At 42.7% G+C, this 18486-nt stretch overlaps 1 protein-coding gene across 2 annotated transcripts in view; it reads left to right on the forward strand.

The window, feature by feature from the left end:
- Nucleotides 1-18486, forward strand: part of ADAMTS12 (ADAM metallopeptidase with thrombospondin type 1 motif 12) — a 394308-nt gene that overhangs the window by 319292 nt on the left and 56530 nt on the right. For both annotated transcript variants that reach the window (XM_032628621.1, XM_032628622.1), the window contains 2 exons: nucleotides 3421-4563; nucleotides 14548-14700. In XM_032628621.1, the coding sequence (XP_032484512.1) occupies nucleotides 3421-4563; nucleotides 14548-14700 (1296 nt within the window). The remainder of the gene's footprint in view (nucleotides 1-3420; nucleotides 4564-14547; nucleotides 14701-18486) is intronic.

Genomic DNA, 18486 nt, shown 5'->3' on the forward strand with positions numbered 1-18486 from the left:
AGATGGGGATGAGTGGTAGGTGGAAAACGTATAAACTCTTCCAGACCCAGGTATCCATTCATGAAGTTTTGAATTGCCAGTTGGGAATGGGGCGATAGTTACAGATCATCTGCCTTTTCAAGAGAAGCTAAAAACCTGGAGTTTTCAAATGATATCTGCTCATTTTTAAATGTTGGCCACTAATTTGGTGTTTGTATTTTGTTTGTTTGCTTGTTTGTTTTGAGGTTGAGCAGACCAAAGAATACACGCCAATGGGCCACATGTAGCCCTTAGGCTGCCACTTTGGCGTTTCTGTTCTAGAATAACCTTCTGTTTTGAAAGATCGAAAGCTAATGTATTTTAATTAAGCAACCACCTAGATAGTGATTATTTACTCCTGCTTTATTCTTTTAGGCTGAACAAGTTCACAGTGAATAAGATTATTGAATACTTGTAATTTGTAAATTAAAAATAAAAAACGTATCCATCTATTAGTCCTAGGAAACCTGAATCTAAAAGAAAACCCAGCAATAAACCCATGGGATATATGGGCCTTTACAGGTGTCTTCTAGACTTGTGCCAACAACTGCTTTACTCAGACACCTGCTCACCTCACAGCATGCCCTAAGACAGGTCCGTGCGCCACTCTGTGCTTCGCGAGGATAGTAGAAATTGGGGACCCCCATGCCCTTTGTTATTATTATTACTATTGTTATTATCAGCACCAATATTATAACAGTGATAATAATAGCTTCCAATTCCCAATTTCTTCTATATATTATGTACTATGTTAAGGTTGTTTTCTTATATAATATTCACAGCAGCCTTGAAAGATGAGTATTACTTTCAGTTTCTAGATGAGGAAGCTCTGAGGCTTAGTCCCGGCACCATGCATGGAGTTCATAATGGGCTTGAGGCCTTTAAGCTATTTCTTACAGGTTTTATAGCTCTTTTACTTCATAGTTCAATGTGGGGGGGGGAGAGCACACACCCATATATTTTTGGATTTTTAGAAATGCTTGTAAAGTTGTACAGGAAAGTCTGTGGGTATTAGGGGTATTGCAAATCAAAATAAACCAAAAAAAAGGGAATGAAAAGAAAGAAAAGAAAAATCAAAGAGTTTCCTACTATGAGCTTTGTCTAATCTGACATTTCTTGTAAAGAAAACCCAAAGCAGAATACACCTGCAGCTTGAGAATAACTGGCGTTAGTGCTAGCAGGGTCCTCATTTATGAATCACCTCTGGATCAGCGCCTACCTGAGGTTGCCATCGTGGAAATATGTTCAGACATACGTGGAAGATTATTTGGTTAGACTGATACATGTTTACAAAGTGGAGATTTGAAAACCCTAGGAGATGGTATCAGAATGTAACAAGTGGAAAAGTGACTCAGGATGACTAAAATGGATGGAGTATAAAGTGTCTCCATACACAAGAAGAGCAGAAATATTGTAGTAAACCAGGAAAATAAATACCCCCAGCCTGCCTGTCCCAGGCTCCAAAGTGAAGTGAGTCATGGAAAGTGCTGGAAGAAACCATTTCCTCACTGCTGGGCTCTGAGAGCTTTAGCTGGTAGTCTCCACTTGGTTGGAAATAAGTGTGCATTTCTTGGTCCGTGAAGCAGTGTTCCCACCAAAGATTAATATTATTATATCAGAACTTGGAAGTTCAGTCTCAGAGCTGGGCATTTGAGTGTTTGTTGACATCTTAAACTCACAGCTTTATTGGTTGACCCCAAACCTGCAGCTGAACATTCCCTGAGCTGCACCGTCTTCTGTGCTCACGTGTCTCTCCTGCTTTTCAAAGATGCTGATTTCAACAGAGCTATCATACATCAGTGAGTGATTATGCTGGATTGGAGCAACATAAAGGGGGAAGTTATTTTCCAATAGAAAGGAAATTGAAAACAGGACTTGAGAAGGCAAGAAATTCAAGCTGAAAAATGCATACGTTCACAGGGAGAAGAATTTTCCCATTCCTGATTATTTTCCAAGTAGAACAGTCATGTAATAAATATGTAGTAAGTGATCATTGTATCCCAAGAACTATCCTGGAATTCAGTTATGGATAAGAAACAGTTTCTGCCTTTGGGTACGTTTTCAGAAATCAAAAGTTTGGTTAAGTCAATAAGTAAATTCAGTAGACAAACTGCTTTCCGCTGTGCTGTGCTAGGTTTTTTTTTGGTCGGTGGGGAGGGGCATGGAATTAATCTAATTCTTACTCTGCCACTGACTTACAGCCTTTCAGGCAGGTTCCTGGGTGTCAGCTTCCTCTCTTGTAAGAGATGGAATAATAATTCCAACCTTGTAAATCTCACAGCCCTATAAATCTCGCAGGGCTCATATTCACAGGGTATCACACGGAATAATGGCTTTGAAGCCCTTTGAAATCCAGGAAACATTATGTAGTCCCCATCTTCAAGAAACCTACTTTAGGGTCAGAGATGTAAGACAGACGAATGCGAAACAGTCAGCACAGACTCCTGGACAGTCCATGTTCAAGAACCAATATTTGGTGGTTAACTTAAAATGTCATTGGAAAGGAAGGCTAAAAATGGAGCAGTTTGGTAAAACTACAGATTTTTTTCAAAATATCAAGAAATTTAGTGTTATGTAGCAACTATGTGTGGTTTGCAGCTGCTAAGACTGATGACATAGTCTTTACCATGAATCCTGAGAAATAACTGTCTTGTTAGGTTTCCCCGGAAGGCAGTCTAGCTGCCTGTGCCCTACAGAGCCCGGAGAGACCACTAGGGAGGGGGACCTGCCACGGCATCCATGTGTGTATCAGCGCCATGCTACAGGACTCCCCTAACTCTTTGGAAATGGTATCTCCCCACCTTTGGTTAACTACCCATCTTTAAATTTCATAAAAGGTCCTGGATCTGTATACATGTGTGAGTATGTTATTGTCTAGTTTTTAATCTGAGTCCATCTGACACAGGCAAGAAAATGGAGCTTAAGATGCCTGAGTGAGGCTATGTGGCTATATGGATATAAAGGGAAAGGCTTATGTCATTAAATTAATAGATTCCCAAAAAAACATAAACAGTTTACGTTAATTTAATAGCATCACACCCTAGGGAAGATAATATTACTATCTTTTTTAAAAAATTAGGTGATCCGTTTAAATCATTGCACTCTTTGTGGATCTACTATCCAACAGTCATAGCCCAGGGAGACTTCAGTTTTACTATTTCGTGGTTTGCATTTTCAGTTTGTGAAGGGTACATGGTTAGTCCTGAGCCTTAGGTGGTCTCCCGGAGATACATATTTCCATGGGAAACTAAAATGGCACAGAAACCTTATACAAAGATAGAGAAGGATTTTAGCTGCACAGTTCAGTTTCTACTGGGCCTGTCCTGATTTGCCATAAACCTTAGCATGAGAACCAACACATCTTTCCACCAAACTAGACTAACGGCCGTCTCTCTTTCCCAGTGTTCTGTTTCCTGTGGTGGCGGAGTGCGGATTCGCAGTGTCACGTGTGCCAAGAACCACAATGAGCCCTGCGACGTGACAAGGAAACCCAATAGCCGAGCTCTATGTGGTCTCCAGCAGTGCCCATCTAGCCGGAGAATTCTAAAACCCAACAAAGGCACAATTTCCAATGGGAAAAAGCTACCAACAACTGACCCCTTCAAGCCCATCCCTCCAACTACACCTAGTCCTAGGGTGCTGACTACACCCAGTCCTAGGGTGCTGACTACGCCCACAGTGCCTGAGCCTATGAGCACAAGTGCTCTGACGATTCACAGCCCTGGTCCTACCACAGCCTCCAAAGAAGGAGACCTGGATGGGAAACAGTGGCAGAATAGTTCAACCCAAACTGAACTGGACTCCCATTATGTCATTTCCACTGGAAGTACTTCCCAGCCCATCCTCAATTCCTGGTCTTTGAGTACCCAGCCAAATGAAGAGAATGTTTCCAGTCCAGACACTGGTCCTATCTCAGAGGGAGACCTTGTAGTCACAACAGTGAGTGGTTCTGACTTGTCAGCCTCCAGCCATCCTGTGGCATGGCAGGTGACTCCATTTCATAATCCCTTGACCAAAGAGCCAGAAATGGAGATTCATAGTGGCTCGGGGGAAGACAGTGAACAACCTGAGAACAAAGATGAGAGCAACTCTGTGACATGGACCCAGATCAGAGTACCTGGAAGTGATGCTCCCGTGGAAAGAAGTACAGAAATGCCACTTGGACCTCCACCAACACCTTATCTTAGAGGGGCCTCCCTGTGGCCACCCTTCAGCACAGTGTCGGAAGGACTGGTGCCCAGCCAAAGGCCCACCACTCTCAAAAATGGTGCACCCAGAGCTGAGGGGATGGTCACTGAAAAGCCAGCTAACACTCCACTCCCTCTGGGAGGAGACCACCAGCCAGCATACTCAGAAAAGCCAGTAACCCATCACCCCCAAGAACTTCCAAGCAACATGAATCTAACACAGAGTTCCGGACCAGTCCTGACCGAGGAAGACGCAACAAGTCTGATTGCTGAAGGGTTTTTGCTGAATGCCTCGGATTACAAGCAGCTCTCCACGGGCCGCAGCCCTGTGTACTGGACTGTTGGAAACTGGAGCGAGGTAAGAGTTCTATTTCTTACCCAGGCCTGATTCTATATGGAAATTAGCTAGCGGTGTTGCATTCCTGTGCAAATTTCAAAATGGACTTGTGTAAAACATAGTCTAATGTACAAAAAAGTGAAGCAATCAGGTCCATGCCCCCACCTCCCTCTTCACCTCCTTAACTCCAAAAATGAAAGAAAAAAAAAATCCAGGGAAGGAGAAAAAATGTAGTGAGATATAGTGAAAAGAACCTAGAACTAAATCAGGAGACCTGAGTCAGCCAGCTGTGTGACGGTGGAGAATTCAGTCTGTCTCTCTGAGCCTGCTTTTGCTCTACAGAACAGTAGAACTAGTGTAGATCACCGCTCCTCTCCAGTGTCCCTTCCAGCTACAAACTGTAATGATGTTGTGAAGAGGGACCACTGGAAGGACATGGGTTCATATTTCATTCAGAAAGCCAGTGTTGAGACTCTGGTTTAAACCTGTCAAGCAATCACAATTGGAATGGAAATTTAAGACAAAATTCTTTAAAAGAATTCTGTAGCTCACTGTATCAAGCATTTCTTTTCTTTTTGGACTCAGTGTTTGCCTGCATTAAAAAAAATTCTTTTTGGCTTATTAAAAGGATTAGAAGGTAGAGGAAGAAGAAAATAAACATGATGACAAAGTGTTGGTCCCTGTTTTCAGGTTTGAGGAATTTGGCTAGATATTTGTTTGTTCATTTCTAGAACTAATTACATCCTCCGAAGCATCAAAATCATTTCTCACCCACTTGAATTTCAAACGCACAGTATTTGAACTTGTTAAAAATAACTTGACAATGCAAAAGAGGACTTTGTGGCAAAATGATCACATGTTGATGTCATTCAGCATTTTTGATGACAATGCATGACTCATCTCTCTAGCTAAAAAGAAGTGTTAACAGCTAATATAAAATGACAATATATTTCATTTATGAAGCATGTTAATTTCCAAACCACTTCCATATGTAGTCTACTATTTTCTCTTTTTGACAGTCCTGGGGAGTAGGTAGGGTCTTGTTTATACCAATTTATGTAGAGAAAAACTAAGATTTTTAACAGGTAAGTAACTTGTCTATGGACATGTCCATTGGATGATGAATCTTCTAAAACTTTCTGCTCTTATCTGCTGTCTCTCTAGTGAATTTCAGTACCAATCGACAATTTAGCTATATAAAATTCTTTTGTATGAATTAATCAGCATCATTGGTCCTGAAATTGACTATAGTGGCAAAAAAAAATAGGTATATTCAAACTTCCAAAATTTTTTGTTTGCATTTGAACTATGTTTCACATTGATTTACTTTAAGTTCTAAAGTGAAATCACATTCATTCCATTTCCTGTCAGTGGAGGGGCATCTTATTATCCCCATTTGGAAGTAAAGAATCCAGGTTCAGGAGGAGAAAAGATTTTCATGCTTAAGAGTAATCCAATTTGTTGAAAAAAAGGAGAGGAGTGGGTCTCATGGTCCCTGACATTTTAGTCAGGTTTCTTTCCATTGGGAAAGTCCTAATGGGCTCTTAATGATGAGGAGGATGTTGACAATGAACATCTATCAAGTGTGTGCCATGCTTTACAGCATGATTTTATGCTAATTCACATGCATTCATGTGAATGCGTGAATCCTCACCACAGCCCAAGGAGATTGGTAATATCGCTTCCCATTGTAGAGATAAGGAAACTGGAGCTGAAAGGTGAAGTAGCTAGCCAGAATCACACATACTCATGAGTGACACAGCAGGGATTTGAACCCAAGCAGACAGACTTCATAGCCTATGATCCATTGCTTTGCAAATCAGAAAACATCACCACTCTCTCTACCTTCTGCTATTTTTGTTTCTTCTTTGGTCATATGACATAAAAACAATGCCATTTATGTGGTGACCCTGGGTAGACAGATGAGAAAATCACATAGTTCTCAAGAAGGTACTTAAAATAACATTGAGGGCTCCATGGTTACTTTTGAGTTCACAGGGGCAAATGGTGCCTATAATGTCACTGCAGTGGGTTCAGCCTAGATATTTTGAAATGAAAATGTTCCGTTTAGGTTTTATGAATGATATCCTTTTAAGTAGTACCACCCAAAGGTATCTTTCTTTCCGAAAGCTTGGGGCATCCCTTAAGGACAGATAAATAGGCTTATTGTTCTGCATCCAAGAAAGCAGTCTGGACAGTGTGTCCATACTGAAAGACAAAGAGAACAAGTTATGGAAACTGAGGCTACTTAGTTAATTTGTAGGATTTTGTTAATTAGCCAATGGAGATGAAGTCTGAAAGTACCTACCATTAAAGACACCGTGGGCCTTGAGAAGAATACAAGCTAGGTCAAACAGAGTGTGAAAGTGTAGATGATAAAAGGCATATATATGGGATCAGTATCAGAATAAAGTATGAATGACATGTGTACAGTATGTGTATGTAATTAGAAATCACACACACACACAGAGGTTAGGCTGTTGTTAACAAATAGAGCCAAACAAGTTATGGTTCGCCAGAAATTGATTTCTCACTCAGCATAATAATACAAGGTGATTCCATGTCTGCAATGGTGGTAGTAGAAAATGATGCTGGGAATCCAGTCTGAAAATGGCTCTGCCATCCTCCTGTCTTCAAATTTGCCCTGGGGTCACCATCCTAGTCACAGTCAGAAAGGGAAAAGAGCACAGAGGCACTCCCATGGGAGGTTTTATGTGCCAAGCCTAGAAGGGGCACTTATCAATTCTGCTCACATTCCATTGTCTAGAACTCAGTCATATGACCAAACCAAATAGCAAGGTGGATGGAAAATGTAATCTAATTGTATACCCAGGAAGAAGAGGAAAAAGGATTGTAGTGAGTATCTAGCAGTCCCTGCCACTGAATGACATGGCCCACTGTGTGTTTTAGGTAGCTCATTCTGGAAGCAGTGAGGATGAGGGATTTGACCTGTTGGGAGGATACTGCAGTAGTCCAGATGAGGAATGAGAACTAGGACAAGAATGCTTGGGATGTTTTTGTGCCAGTACCATACTGTCTTGATTACTGTAGCTTTGTAGTATAGTCTGATGTCAGGGAGCCTGATTCCTCCAGCTCTGTTTTTCGTTCTCAAGGTTGCTTTGGCTATTCGGGGTCTTTTGTGTTTCCATACAAATTGTGAAATTTTTTGTTCTAGTTCTGTGAAAAATGCCAGTGGCAGTTTGATAGGGATTGCATTGAATCTGTAGATTGCTTTGGGTAGTAGAGTCATTTTCACAATGTTGATTCTTCCAATCCAAGAACACGGTATATCTCTCCATCTATTTGTATCATCTTTAATTTCTTTCATCAGCATCTTATAATTTTCTGCATACAGGTTCTTTTGTCTCCTTAGGTAGGTTTATTCCTAGATATTTTATTCTTTTTGTTGCAATGGTAAATGAGAGTGTTTTCTTGATTTCACTTTCAGATTTTTCATCATTAGTGTATAGGAATGCCAGAGATTTCTGTGCATTAATTTTGTTTCGTGCAACTTTACCAAATTCATTGATTAGCTCTAGTAGTTTTCTGGTAGCATCTTTAGGATTCTCTATGTATAGTATCATGTCATCTGCAAACAGTGACAGCTTTACTTCTTCTTTTCCGATTTGGATTCCTTTTATTTCGTTTTCTTCTCTGATTGCTGTGGCTAAAACTTCCAAAACTATGTTGAATAAGAGTGGTGAGAGACAGTATGGAGGTTCCTTAAAAACTACAAATAGAACTACCATATGACCCAGCAATCCCACATCTGGGCATATACCCTGAGAAAACCATAATTCAAAAAGAGTCATGTACCAAAATGTTCATTGCAGCTCTGTTTACAATAGGCTGGAGATGGAGACAACCTAAGTGTCCATCATCGGATGAATGGTAAAGAAGATGTGGCACATATATACAATGGAATATTACTCAGCCATAAAAAGAAACGAAATTGAGCTATTTGTAATGAGGTGGATAGACCTAGAGTCTGTCATACAGAGTGAAGTAAGTCAGAAAGAGAAAGACAAATACTGTATGCTAACACATATATATGGAATTTAAGGAAAAAAATGTCATGAAGGACCTAGGGGTAAGACAGGAATGAAGACACAGACCTACTAGAGAATGGACTTGAGGATATTGGGAGGGGGAAGGGTAAGCTGTGACAAAGTGAGAGAGAGGCATGGACATAGATACACTACCAAACATAAGGTAGATAGCTAGTGGGAAGCAGCCGCATAGCACAGGGAGATCAGCTCGGTGCTTTGTTACCACCTGGATGGGTGGGATAGGGAGGGTGGGAGGGAGGGGTACGCAAGGGAAGAGATATGGGAACATATGTATATGTATAACTGATTCGCTTTGTTATAAAGCAGAAACTAACAAACCATTGTAAAGCAATTATACTCCAATAGAGATGTAAAAAATAAATAAATAAAATAAAATGACAAGCTTTAAAAAAAAAAGAATGCTTGGGATGAAGAAGGGAAGACAAATTCAGGAGTCACTGAGAACTTAAAATCAGCAGGACTTTGTGGGGAATTGAATGTGGGGTATGAAGAGGAGAGAGGAGAGGAGTCTGTCATGACTCTTCTGTTGGAATCTTGGGTGTCTGTTAGGTGATGCTCCTATAAACTGAGATATAGTACAATGTATAGAAAGAGTAAGTTTCAAAAGAGACAGAGAAAGGAAGGATGATGAGTTTAGTTACAGATCAAGTTTAGTTGATAAGACCTGTGGGATATCCAAAGGATAACCAGCAGATGTTTGTGTGTATGGGTCTGAGGTTCTTGAGAGAGGTGAAAACTGGAGATAAAATTTGGTAGCCATGATCAATAGGTAGAAGTTAGAACCTTGGAAGTGAATGAGGTCACCCAAGCACAGCCTGTAGGCCGCAAAGAGTTGTCAAGGGTTGGGACACTGGAAAACACCAACATTTTAAGGAGCTGGCTGACAATGAGATTCCATGTGAAAGACTGGTAAGGAACAGTCTAATATTTAAGGCTTAAATCAAGAAATGTGGTGCCACAGACGTCTAGGGACATGAAGACTGACAGTGGGCCTAATGGATCTTACAATTAGAATGTCACTGGTGACTTTGGGGAGAACATTTATAGTATTGAGATGGAAGGAGATACCAAAGTGCAGCCCAAAGGAGAGACCCTTTTGGAGGCTATCACAGTTCTCAGATGGGACAGTCCCCACATTAGGACTGTTAATAAAGATGGACAGCTCTTCTCAGTCCACAAATTCATACAAAAGTTTCATTAAAAAGTAGCTTTAGGGGCTTCCCTGGTGGCACAGTGGTTGAGAGTCCGCCTGCCGATGCAGGGCACACGGGTTCGTGCCCCGGTCCGGGAAGATCCCACAGGCTGCGGAGCAGCTGGGCCCGTGAGCCATGGCCGCGGAGCCTGCACGTCCGGAGCCTGTGCTCTGCAACGGGAGAGGCCACAGCACTGAGAGGCCCGAGTACCGCAAAAAAAAAAAAAAAAAAAGTAGCTTTAGGATGACCCAGAAATTAGTTTCCTTTCCCATACTCTTATGTAAATGTGTTTTAATGCATTTGTCCTGAGGATATTTAATACATGTGAATTAATTGATAAATGTTAATTGATCTAACGAGAAGTTACTATATCCAAATAAACTAAACCTAAATAAACGTACCTATCAATCCTGATGACTGTTTGAGCCCAGAGGTTAACTGATGTATTTTGATTTTGATCAAGATACAAAAATTAATTCTATCTCATGTCATATCTTTGACTTTGACAGAAATAAAGTCTCTTATTGAATACATCATAGCTCACCAAAAATTTGGCAACCGTGGTGGAGTCATTGAGAGCTATTAATTCTAGGCAGTTTGGCTGGAAAGGGGGAATTGGCCCAGATTGCAGAGGTTTGTAAAGCTACAAGGATATTACAAGAACAGAGTTCCGCGTTTGGCAGGAGTCCCCTTCATGACAGGGCTTGGTGCCTGTTCCCTTTCTGCATCTTTTGAGACAAAATGTTTAATACACAGAACTGTCTGAGAGGATCAGGATACAGAATGAAAACTTTGGGTTTTGAGTTTCCCACCCTCCCCTGATTTTTTATTCTACCCGTATTTTTATTCTACCCGTATTTTATTCTACCCGTATTTTATTCTACCCGTATCTGAAGTTGCTTCTTTAGGATTGTCCCTCCCTATAATGGCATCGCTGGCCCCTCAGTCACCACACCTTAGGAACCCCAGGATCACCACTGGTATCAGTCTTCCCTTGTCCTACTAGAAAAACCCTGACAGTTTTTCACGTCTGTGTCATCTCATCATTTCTGTCATCTCCTCTTCATTTCCTGTCAGTTTAGGCTCAGGAGTTTCCAATCTAACAGTGGGAGGCATCTGGAAAAGAGTAGGGATGCTTTTGCTTATTACAATGATGGGGGATGGGGGCTGCTACCAGCATTCAGTGTCTGAGAGCCAAAGACAATGAGGGTCCTGTGACATTGAGGGAAGTCCAAAATACCAATAGTGCCCCAATAGTTGAGAATGGAGAACCCTAGGACTCTTCCCTTTACCTTTTCTGGTCTGGGCACTTCCAATCTCTCCCCTCCCCAATGCTTTCCATACCTCGTCACGAGAGATGTAAGACTGCCATATTACTCTTCTGAGCGGAATTTTCTAATCATTCCAAACTCCTGATCACAAATCATTAATGTCTCTCCATTACGTACCAGATAAAATCCACTCTAACATCCAACAGCCTTCAGGTCCTCGAATAATTCCGCTTTCAACATACTGCCTCCTATGACGTCATCCATCGTAAGCTTCACCAAATCGAAACTGCTCAGTTTCCACTAAACCTTCTGCTCGTCTCAGGTCAATGCCTTTGTTTATGCTGTTTCCTCTGCCTGGAACTTCCTTCTCTTTCTCCTTTGTCCTTTTACGTTCTACCTGTTCTTCAGTATCAAGCTTTGAGCTTCTTCTTCCATAAAGCCTTTCCTGCTCTTTAAGATTGGAAGTATTGTCATTTCTAAAGTTCCTTAGCATTGGATCTGAAATTTCTCTCTCTGTGTCCTCCCTTTCTGTCCTGTGTTGAAGGGGTGTTCATGTCCCCCAGCATACACAGCATGTTCCTCTAACTACCTGTGATTTTGAAAATTACTAAAGAATTGATATAAAAACCGAGTTAACACTGTAAATAGTCATAAATCTAGAAAGCAGATGTTCTGGGTTTGAGTATTGGCTCCATCATTTACTAACTGTATGTTCTCACTGCACCCATTTCCTCAACTTTAAAATGAGGATGATGACGATGCCTGATTCATAGGATTGTTACGAGATAAAAGGAATAACTCTATGTAGGAGAGTGTCAGGCATATAGGAAGTACTCAGTAAGCATTGGCTTTGATATCTGTTTATAAGACAGAAAATGTAGGTGCTTCGCAGTATGCATGGGTGTGGATCGCATTTTGACCGAAGGTCACCTCTCGTCAAATTGCCTCATCATTCAGTCGGATCCCTTGGGCCAGTCAGTGAAATGTATGCTGTGCAGTCCTGTAAATGGAAGTGACAGTAAAATTTTCCGCAGCCTTTCACAGCCGTTTTCACAGGATTCTGATGTAGCGCTGCCCATCATTTCCAGTTCTGACCACCCCCAAACCTGCTCCTTGACTTGGTAAATCGGTTGTCACAGGGTCACTAGCTGTAAGGAGGGAGAAAGTTCCCAGAACAAGCAAGTTGTCCCTTCTGCCTCCTTAAGGTCCTCCTCTCTTCTCTGACCACCCTCCCCACCCCACCCCCAGCCCCCTGCCACACTCCTAATTTGAAACTAACTAAAGAGACAATCAGTGGGATCCCATTTTACTTACTGCGGTCCATGGACATCCTCCTGTCAGCTTCACCTTTGGACTCATTTGCTGTCTAAATAGAAATTGTCAAAAAGGAATTAAACAAATGTCTACTCACAACATCTGAATCTAACAGGACTAGATTCAGAGCTCCAGAGACATGTGTTTATTTACAACATAAATATGGTACAAAGAACTGTAGACATCACTTGTGATGTACCAGGGTCATCAGTAGCCTGGGAATTTGGTCTCACTAGCTCCTGTCCTGGGTTTGGGGCAAACGTCATGTTTTTCTCCATGTCGTAATGTGAAATTAACGTTGTACTGTCTGTGTGACCTTAAGCATGACTGCTAAGCTCTCTGGGCCCCGGAAATCTGGAAAGTGGGACTCATAACGCTGACCTTGCAGGTATACTATGTTTAATAGGTAACATTTGTAGAGCACTCACTTTGTGTGTGAATTAGCTCTGTTGTTCTCACAGCAACTTATTAAATGAGGTCTTAGTGTTATCACCAGTTTCACATGCTAGGGACGTTAGGAAACTAAGAAAGATTGCACAATCAGTCAACTGCAGAATTATAATCGTATCCTGAGTCTCAGAGGTTAGAGAAAATATAGGAAAGGTACCTGTTGTGTAGTCGTATCAGTTGTCCATTGCCACAATAACGCTATATAACAACCAACCACAAAATCTCAGTAAACATTAATTTTTGTCCATGAGTTTCTGGGTCAGCTAGGAGTATCTGCTGACCCGGGCTGAGCTTAGCTGACCTCAGCTTGGCTTGTCATGCATTTGCTGAAGGGTCAGCTGAAAGCTGGCTGGTCTGAGATGGGCTCGGCTGGGTCACCCAGCTGGGTTTCACATGATCTCTCATCCTCCAGCAGGCTAGCCCAGTTTTATTCTCATGGCAGAGACAAGGGTCCAAGAGAGAACCAGAACAAGCAAGGCCTCTTGAGAACTGACACAACAGCACCCACTGCAATGTCTTGGCAAGAGAAAGTTGCAAGAACAGTCCCGATTCAGCAGCTGGGGAAATACATTCCACCATATGATGAGAGGAGCTCTGAAGTCCATTGAAAAGAGAGCATGGGTGTGAACAATGGGGTGTGAACAATAGAGCAATCAGTCTATTCACTTCAGCTGTTATTATCTCTAATGTATATCATATATATACACACATAATATAGTACAGAGGAAAAAAAGCTAGGAACTTATGAGAGATTCAAATCCAATCCTAAAGAATTTTAAGGAGAAGAATTGACCTCCATAAATGAGCCAGTTGAGAAAATGTTGACCGAGGCTATTTTCTGCTCTTCCCTTTCTATGAGCAGCATTGGTGAAATGCGGCAGCGTGCCTGCAGCTCACCCCCTTCCCCAGGCCTTCACGCCAGGATACCTTTTTTTTTTAACATCTTTATTGGAGTATAATTGCTTTACAATGGTGTGTTAGTTTCTGCTTTATAACAAAGTGAATCAGTTATGCATATACATATGTTCCCATATCTCTTCCCTCGTGCGTCTCCCTCCCTCCCAGCCTTCCTATCCCACCCCTCTAGGTGGTCACAAAGCACCCAGCTGATCTCCCTGTGCTATGCGGCTGCCTCCCACTAGCTATCTACCTTACATTTGGTAGTGTACGTATGTCCATGCCTCTCTCTTCCTTTGTCCCAGCTTACCCTTCCCCCTCCCCATATCCTCAAGTCCTTTCTCTAGTAGGTCTGTGTCTTTATTCCCAGCTTGCCCCTAGGTTCTTCATGACCATTTTTTTTTTTATATTCCATATGTATGGGTTAGCATACGGTATTTGTTTTTCTCTTTCTGACTTACTTCACTCTGTATGACAGACTCTAGGTCTATCCACCAGGATACTTTTGAAAGGGAAGCACATCTCCATTTGCACTGGGTTTTCCTCCCACAGAGAAATCAGGGATTCCCAAGCCTGGCTGCTTATTAGAATCACCTGGGATTTGTTTCTTAAATACTCCTGCCTGAGCCCTACCCACAAGCGTTCAGATTGTTTGGGGCTGGAGCCTCAGCGCTGGTTTGTTCAAAAGCTCTGCAGGCCATTTTAGTGAGTAGCTGAGATTGAGGACCCCCAACTCCAGGGTGGGGTGGGGTGTGTCTGAGAAAGTGGCCCTGAGCCTCTTCTCTCTCCTCCCCTCCACACCCCCGGCAGTGTTCCACCACGTGTGGCCTGGGGGCCTACTGGCGGAGCGTGCAGTGCAGCACCCACATGGATTCCGACTGCGCTGCCCTGCAGAGGCCTGACCCTGCTAAGAGGTGCCACCTCCGTCCCTGCGCTGGCTGGAAAGTGGGAAACTGGAGCAAGGTAACTGGTCAGGTTCAGCAGTGTTGGGGGTGTCGGGGGCGGGGAGGGACTTATACGAGGTCATTTGCTAAAGCAGGTTTCCTTCCTCCCTTCCTGCCTCCTTTCTGCCCTTTGTTTTGATAAACTGGTGAATGCGTAAATCAGGTGTTACCGTAGGCCTGCTTCAAGTTACACAATAGCCTGAGAACAAGCAGTTTTCAGTAGCCCACAAGTTTTTATCTGCCTGTCTTCCCTTACCAGATAAACTGAGAAAAAAAAAATTTAATTTGTGTAACTAATTGCTTGTCCAGCATGCAACACTATTTCTAAATTGCTTAAGTTTAGCATTTTAATTAATAATGATACATTAGCACAAGTGTAATTAAATCATCGTTCAGCAGCTGCTCACAAAGCAAGTATAACATTGAACCTGTCAGACTCAAAATGAAAACGGAAACATAAAGACACATTTGGTCTTTAAAAGTGTATATCCTGGGCTTCCCTGGTGGCGCAGTGGTTGAGAGTCCGCCTGCCGATGCAGGGGACACAGGTTCGTGCCCCGGTCCGGGAAGATCCCACATGCCGCGGAGCGGCTGGGCCCGTGAGCCACGGCCGCTGAGCCTGCGCCTCCGGAGCTTGTGCTCCGCAACGGGAGAGGCCACAGCAGTGAGAGGCCCGCATACCGCAAAAAAAAACACAAACAAAAGTGTATGTCCTATATTGATCTTTCGGAAGTGCGATTTTCCTGTCCTTGCTAATCTAGCTGTGGTTACTCATTTCTCTGTGCTGCCTGCATAGTCCCTCGTGAAAGGCTTTATCAGGTTTTAGGATTAGTCAGGCTTGGTTCTTCTGGGCACCAGTCAGGCCCGATCTGCCTGTCACCCTGATGGGGCTGAGCCAGCCCCTGGGGGATACAGATGCAGTCAGGTCGTAGAGACATTGGTCAGAGGTGGGGTTAAGAGCTGCTTGGCAGAAGGGGTGAGAGGTATGAGCTGTGCATACACCTTCTGTTTGTGAAGCGCACCCACCTGTAAGACACCCTGCAGGCTCCTGTCTTCTCTCTGGGGAGCCAGTTTCCCTTGATGGCCTTGACACAGAAGGGAAAAGAGCTACCCAGAAATTTGGGGAGGCTGGCATCCCCTCTAGATGGTTAGCGCCCTCATCTTGTAGAAAAGTCACGTCCCCAGACAAGCAGGGCCGTGAGGTGTCCCACTGGACGTCTCTGGTTCTCCTGGCAGACTTATCTGACAGACAGGAGTGTGGAATGTCATTTAGCTGCATTAGGCCCCTTTTCCCAAAGAAAGCCTCTGATCCTTGGCAAGAGAGAGAAAGTAGTGCGAGTCCCTGAGAAAATCACCATGCATTTCTTTGATGCCTGCCAACCTCCCTTTTTCTGTTTTCATACCATTTTTCTTTCAGGAACAAATGCTGGTTCTTTTTTCTTTCTCTTCCAACTCATAACAAACTCAAGATCAAAAAAGGACTAAATGTCTGGCTACAAGTTCTCTTCCATATCCAGAAGAATCTCAAGCAACATTTCTATCCCTGACCTTGCCAAATGTTGACCAAGTCCTGAACTTCCACTTTCCCATCGCTGGGACTAATCCTTTCCTTGGAAATTACATGGCTCATAGAAAGGACAGATGTGTGTAATAGCTCACACTTTTAAAAAGGTCCCTCCACTGTAAAATTCTAGGAATTCTAGCTGATATAAAAGCCTGCATGGGAGATCCGGTAGCTCTTCTCTGGGGTCAGACCCCCTAAAGAAAGCCCTGCTCTGCCAGCTCATCCCTTCCGTGTCTGTCTCTGGGTCTCTTCTCTCTCACGGCCAGGAGGTTTGAAGATGTATTTATTAACCCCTGTAGACTCCTGGTGTTTTGTAGAAGCTGTCTCTGACACATCACCAAGTTCTTCCAGAATGTGGTAACCACCCATCTAAACTCAAATCCTCAAAGTTACTCCATTCCTATCAGTAAGGAAAATATCTCCTCTCTCAGGATAATAGATAAACCTTATGTCAAAGACACTATTTAACTACTGATAGTCAATTGCCCTGACTTCCGTTTTTTCTATCATTGGGGACATTGAATACATGACTTCCATTTTTCCTAGGAATGTTGATTTAAATTTTATCTTAAATTTTTGGTGACTGAATGATACAGCTTTTTGACTACCACGTTATTAACCAGTTCATATGCATGTCTAAAGTCCCAATCATACACTAGGAAATATTTGAAGGCCTCCTTAGTTTCACTGTTCTACCGGGACTCTTAAACTTATTCAGTGGCCAACCTCCAAACCCTAGAGTAGGAAAATAGACCCCCTGGTTTTGCCTTTAACTATCCAGAGGGTTTAGATTCTGCCAACTTGATGGTTTACCTTTTCACAAATACTTTCTCCGAGGGAAGAATTCTAATTTGATCATGAATCTTTCTGCATTATCCCACTGACCACTACCCCAGATCCAGAGGCACTTTAATCTTGTAGGACTAAGGGTATTCTGCAGCCTCCCTTGAACCCGCAGGGATCACACCAGAGGCCCTGGGTTACTCATCAACAACTCCCCACTGCTGTGTGTGCTGTCTGAATTGTAGCTGTTTAACGGGCTTCTGTTTCGAGCACCACTCATCTCCATGATGGAGCCCTGATGCAACTGCTATGGACAGTTTCTCATACATATGGCAGTACAATGAGCCTGTACATTCAGATCTTTACCTTTAAAAAGTCTAGACGTTGTTTTTTTTTTTGGAATGGCTTGCTTCTTCTTCATGCATTGATCTGTCTGAAACAAGTTCCAGGGCATAGTCCTGAAGTTTGTCCCAGAAGTGTACCTGAGAAAACGTAGTTCTGCAGAATTGAATCCTGGAAGCAGCACTGGGCCTGGGATCAGACACGTCTGGGTTGGCAGCTCCACTTTGTCACCGGCATAGAACGCTGGTCCTTTCTTCCAACCTCTTAGGAGCTTTAGTACTCTAAAGAAATGAAGTGGATCCTACGGCATCTACTAATCTCATAAAGTTGTACAGATCAAAAGAGTGTGTGTGCAACAACTTTGTAAATGGTAAAAGACTGTTCAGATGAAGCCTTGGGCAAACTTTGAGCTCTGGGTAAAGGTTAGGAGTAGTTCTCAGGCGTTTGCTAACTTCTGGCTTCTTGGACTTGGGGCAGGGGTGTTGTGGAAAGGTGGCAGTGGAGTAAGTCCTGTCCATCCATCAGGTCTCCACTCCCCAGGAATAAGCAGACAAGGTGAACCATGAGCTTTGGAGGACTTGACCTACCTTGCATCCTGGCACTCGCCAAATATCACCAAGTGCCCGACACCACACAAGAATTTTAGGTAAACAGTTTTATTTTTATCCAATAAACGACCTTCTTTATAATTCCCACTGAGGAAATGAAGGCTTGGAGGGTTTAAGTCACTAACACATGATCAGCTAGTACTAATACTCTCAGTTCTGAGAAACCGTCAACTGGGGGACAGGTCATCAATTTAATGACTGCCTTTCAGAAAGAAAGGAAACACTGCACAGTAAATATGTACATCAGTTGTAAGACACATGCCAATTACAGAACATTAAAATTCGCATAAGAAAAGAAGTGATTCTTGTGCTGGAAGAAATGCTGTAAGTGACAAAGATGAACTTGAAAAACCTTCACCTGGGTTTGACACCAGAGCTATGCATCCTCACAGCCCCACACACTTCCTGACTGAACATTTTTCCTGTACCTCCTGCAGTTTTGTAAACTTTATTATCTTTCTTAGAATGATAATAACTTTTTGTAGTTAAGTCTGACAGATCTTGATTA

The sequence above is a fragment of the Phocoena sinus genome, chromosome 3 (genome assembly GCF_008692025.1).
Source record: "Phocoena sinus isolate mPhoSin1 chromosome 3, mPhoSin1.pri, whole genome shotgun sequence".
In the NCBI taxonomy this organism is placed as follows: Eukaryota; Metazoa; Chordata; class Mammalia; order Artiodactyla; family Phocoenidae; genus Phocoena; species Phocoena sinus.